The sequence below is a fragment of the Corvus brachyrhynchos genome, unplaced genomic scaffold (genome assembly GCF_000691975.1).
Source record: "Corvus brachyrhynchos isolate BGI_N302 unplaced genomic scaffold, ASM69197v1 scaffold221, whole genome shotgun sequence".
NCBI lineage: Eukaryota > Metazoa > Chordata > Aves > Passeriformes > Corvidae > Corvus > Corvus brachyrhynchos.
In genome coordinates, this window is record NW_008236622.1 from 1796526 (window position 1) to 1801644 (window position 5119).

Here is a 5119-nt window from a genome sequence, read left to right on the forward strand (position 1 = left end):
GCCTGTAGAAAATGGAAGAGTGATTAGGCTCCAGAGAAACAGCATCTATTCTGAGCCATATGACATTTTTACTCTCTTGATCCACCTGGTTGACTATTACTACATGCTTTCTGGAGGAAAATCTGTGTTCTGTTTCTGTGCTGGGGACAAGGGTGTCTTAGTCCATGGATAAGTTTCCTACAGGCTGCAGTAATTTATGTAATAACCATTAACTGCAGTGGTGTTTGTACATCAGCTCAGCCGGGATGGATCTCTGGGTTTTTGTGGAAACGGTAGTTATAGAAAAGATGCAATTTTTCTTTGAGGATAAAAGGAAGGTGTTAGATGTATAAGCTCCTCCAGCCAAGTGCTGCTTGCCCTGATCTGAATAGGCTCATTGATTTTGATGGATCCATGCTAACTTGTGCCTTCTAAGGATTTGCCCATCAATTTTTATCAGCTTTACAGCATAGGATGGAGCAAGAATATTTTAGAGGTAGCAGGAATATATGTATGTAGACTCAATTTCTTTTTCCCTTTTTTCCCCCTTTTTTTTGTTTTGCTTTTCTTTTTAATAGCTGTGAATATGTTTCAGATGCCCAGCATATTCATGCTGAGGAAGGCAGTGTGCTCTATTTTAGTGCTCAGACTCTGACTGGTAGAGTCAGTGTAGGCAGTGATATCCCTCCCCTGAGCCTTCTTCAAGGGGCAGAGGCAGTGAATTCAGTGTCTTGGTGAAATTCTCCTTTGGGTGCTGCTGCTCTGCTTCCTGGAGGCCCTAAAATAGAGTTAGAAGTAGCAGCACACACTTCTTTAAATGTTTGTCCTCCTTTCTTGAGTATTCTTCCTGTGCTTATTTAAAGGGCACCAAAGAATGGCCGTCTTTGTGCCTGAATAAATATGATTAAGTCTTCTGTACCTGATGTCCTAGTGAGAATGCTTTTAATCATGGCAGGAGCAAATTTAGACCAATATATGAGTATTTATTTAAAAAAAAAAAAAAAAAGCAGCACACCAAAAATTCAGATTAAAGAAATTATTAAATACGTGATTTTACTTGTAAGGACTTGTGCCAGTGCAAGACTATTGTTTGCAAATCCTTCAGAAATCTACTGATATAATCTACTCAAATTATTGCTTTGGAATAAAACAATAGGAATGGGGTAAAAGGAGACATTGTAAAAGATGTGGAAATTTGTAGAAAAAAAAGAAAAGAACATAAAATGTACTTAAAGCCAAGTTGTATATCTTTCTGTTACTTATTTACTGCAATTGTGCAAATAATGTCAGAAAAATTACTTCTTTGGGGCAGAACTATTTCAGGGAAATGTTTATTTCATGAGTGGCAGGAAAATGAAACCTGGCTCCTGCAGAGAGGGGAACCTTCCCATGCTGCCAGGACAGCTCTTGGCTGCAGCCTGTGCCAGGGCAGCAGCAGCAGCTCCCAGCACAGCCACGGCTGCAGGAGGGACTGGCCCCTGCTAGAGGCACAAGTGCAGCACAGGCTCTGCCTGAGTCCTCCTCTGAGTCAGCAAATGAACCACTTGGACTTCTCAAAAAATGGTTTTTAAATGTTTGAAATGTCTTCTTTCAGCATTTAATTTTTTAGTGTGTTTTGTCTGTTTGAGGCACTTTTCTTAATGTATTATGATTGTTTTATTCATTGACAGAATTATTGGGACTTTTTTTCCCCTTTAATTTTCTGGGAGGTAAAATAAGCCTTTATTCATTTTCAGAGGTAAACGAGTGCCATCTCATCTGAACTTTCATCTGTAATTTTTAAAGATAGGTTTATTATATTTATCCAGAGCTTTCCCTGTATTTTTTCTTCTTTTTTTAGGCTTTGTGCCTGCTCTTGGGGTTATAACCTGTGCTCCAAAGAAGCCCATCCTTGACAGGGAGAAAGGAAGCAAAAACTTGTGGTCATTCTTAATTGTTATTTCCAGTTATGTCAAACTTCCTCCTAATCCAGAGGGGTTTGTTCAGTACCCATTGTTCAGTTACCAAAATTTTTGCCTCTCTCACTTCTCTGGTTGTTTCCAGGTGTGAGCACAGCAGGGTCTGGCTCCTAGGTTGGCCTGTGCTTGCCACTGCACCCAGGGAGTTCTCAGGTAGGCAATGATAAAGTCCTGGGAAATTTCACATAGCCAAATCCATAAGTAGAGCTGAAGCTCTTGCATTTGCTACTATAGTCTCTGAAAATCAGTTTCCATATAATTTGGGCGTTTTTTTGGGATGGGTTTTCTGTATTCTTCCTTCTGAGAATCCTCATCAGCATCTTCCTGAGCTGTAAATTCTGGAATTTAATCTTCTCCACCATGCTTCTGCAGACAGATTCAAACCAGTGGAACTTGCAGTAGCAGAGAGGACAGAAAATGGTGCCCAGCACCTCCTTCTGCTCTGCTGGGCTCTGTGCATAGGCTTTGCCATTCTTGCAGCCATGCATCACAGCTGCCTGCAGATCACATCTGCCTGATGATCTCCGCAGCAACTTGGGCACTCAAGGCGGGAATATGAGCTGGTAAGTCAAGGTTACTCTCCCTCCTTCTCCTTGTCTTTTCTTCCCAGTGCAATGGGGATAATTATATGTGTCACGGTTTTGGACAGTGCTTGTCTAGAGCAAAGCACTGCCAGACTGTTTTAATTCTCCAAATCCAGTTCAAACACCTCTCGTGGTGCAGCAGAACCCTGCGTGGATGTGAGTGTTGGGGGGGCATAGTGGTGGGGGAATGTACAGGATGATTTTCTGGGGTTAGGTATAGGCATGACATCCCTTGGAGGACATCCCTTGCCTGATGTTACATGGATGGAATACAGTGAGAAATCCAAGGCAGCTTTTTCTGCTTTGTGCACAGAAAATGTTGTTTGGGGTCAGCAGTAGGGAAATCATAGAGTCATAGAGCGGCCTGGGTTGGAAGGGGCCTTAAAGATGATCTATTTCCAACCCCCCTGACTTGGACAGGGACACCTTTTCCTAGACCAGGTGCTCCATCCACCCTGGCTTTAAACACTTCTAGGGACGGGCCATCCACATCTCCATTAGCTCCTCTGTCTTTACTGGATACCCTGAAGAAGTGGCAACTCAAAACACTGAACTGAAAAGACAGAACCTTTGTACTCCCAGAATAAATACATACCTTATAAAGCAGGATTTTAGGTTTAATGAGTTCATTTAGCCAGTGGGTACATTTCAGCTTTGTCTCTCCGCGCTGGCAAAACTCTTTTCCCTCTTTCCATTGGTGCACACTCTGGCCCTGGATCGGCGTTGCCCGGGTCTGCGGCAGCCTCTCCCCCTGTGGCCCGGCTCAGCCAGTGCAGCGCTCCGCGCCGTGAGGACCGCGCCGCACCTCCCGTGCTCTGGGAGCTGATCGCGAGTAGACAGACACCTTCTGAAGTTCTGTGCATGCTGTGCGCTTTTTTTATTTGCTGCAACAAGAAAAGCCTTTTCTTTTAACCTGGCTTCCTTTGAAGAAGTAACTCAGGAAGCTTCATGGCCTCTCAAGGTAAGTGCATCTCTAGTCTGTGTTTTTAGATCATGTTTACAGAAAACTACAGTCTTGTGCATTTCCAGCAATCAGCAGTTGGCTGGAATGAGTGTTTCAGGCTAAAACCACATCAGTCAAAGCACAGTAGTTTTGTCTCCCTTTAATTTTTCAGCATCCAAGAGGCTCCTAAGGAGACTAAAATCTATACTAGGATGAATATTTGAAGAAAATACGTTATAAAATGTTAGCCTCTGCATTCAGTCAGAAAATTTAATGCTTGTATCTTTGTGTTTAAACCTGTCTCTACAGAGTGCCTGGGAAGGGTGGATACTGAGCCAAGGGTACCACTATTTTTGCACACTTCTTCCCTATTCCACTTTGAAAATACTACATCAGCAAATGCTTTTCACATTCAAAACTAGCCAGAGACCTGATAACTGCATATGAAAAATAATACTTGAAGAATAACTGAATTCAATCAGATTAGTCCTGTCTGGGTGCATCTTTGTCATGTACTGACTTTAGCAGTAGCCAGTTGAGTACTCAGAGCTATGGGCAAGCATGCAACATGTAATCTAATCAGCCAGTTAATTTTGTCCAGGTTTTCAAATACTTAAACTGAGCAGAAGGATACAACTAGCTTTTTCTCTTTAACATGAGTGCAACTCCACAGAGGTCATTCTGTTGGCATGTGCAGAGGCAGGTGTTGGCCCAGGCAGTTTCAGCAACGTCTGTCTAGGTTTGCCAAATGTTTATCCCTCTTTTTTGCCCTCAAAATACTCAAGGAATTCTGCATTTAGAGCACTAAAAGGTACACAGGAGCAAGCAGATTTTAGAGCATTTTTGTACTCTGACAATGTAGGGGTTTTAAAAAAAATTTTGCTTAGCTTTAGCCATATAAAAGAAATCTAGTTTTGCCTATTTTTGATGTATATCAGTTAGGAGAAACAGTTAAATAGTAATGGTATGGAATATGGGTTTTAGTGTGAAGAAATGAGACAGTACACCTCTTTTAGGAACATGTAACTCTACAAATTATGTTTGTACAGAATACTCACTGTATCATATGGTAACTTTTAAGATTTTCCATACTAGTAATGAAATGGGAATCATCCACAAAAATAGACAAAGTGTCAGACTAGCTCAAATTGTCATTAATATTTAATGTATTTACTGTTTGATTTTTGTATAGCTTAAAATTTGACAGGTAGAACTGCAATTTGTTGTCTTTTTTTCTCTTTATTATTCAAGAATAACGCTAACACTTGGCTACTTCGTGGCATTTCATGTAACAACAAGAGTTACGGCAGGAACAGAACCCTGTGAGGTAAAATGATGCAGAAGAGCAGATAAAATATTTATTACCCAGTTATACATTTTTAAAAGCCAGCAACAAATTCAAAGGGGTTGCTTCTTCCTGTGGTCTCAGACTTTGAAAGAAAGCAGTGGCTGCAAAGACAAATTAAGATGAAAATGTGATTGAGTGATGAATCTTTCACAGTGAGTTCAAATAATACTAAAAGATCTCATTTAAACCCACAACAGCAAAAGAGAGAGTCAGACTTAGAGCCAAAATTCCTTCTGGACCTCAAACCCCGTTGTGCCTAAGTATTGTCACACATGAGATAAAAACAATCAGTTTGGGGACTGCTTTC

The 5119-nt window shown here is 41.2% G+C and overlaps 1 protein-coding gene across 8 annotated transcripts in view; it reads left to right on the forward strand.

Moving 5' to 3' along the window:
• The window catches only part of LOC103624856 (phospholipid scramblase family member 5), a 75870-nt gene that overhangs the window by 58196 nt on the left and 12555 nt on the right, over positions 1-5119 (forward strand). For 7 of the 8 annotated variants that reach the window (XM_017726466.1, XM_017726464.1, XM_017726465.1 and 4 more), the window contains 2 exons: positions 2023-2090; positions 2310-3482. In XM_017726466.1, the coding sequence (XP_017581955.1) occupies positions 3470-3482 (13 nt within the window). In that variant the 5' untranslated portion in view covers positions 2023-2090; positions 2310-3469. The remainder of the gene's footprint in view (positions 1-2022; positions 2091-2309; positions 3483-5119) is intronic. The other variant, XM_017726462.1, reaches the window with a different exon arrangement.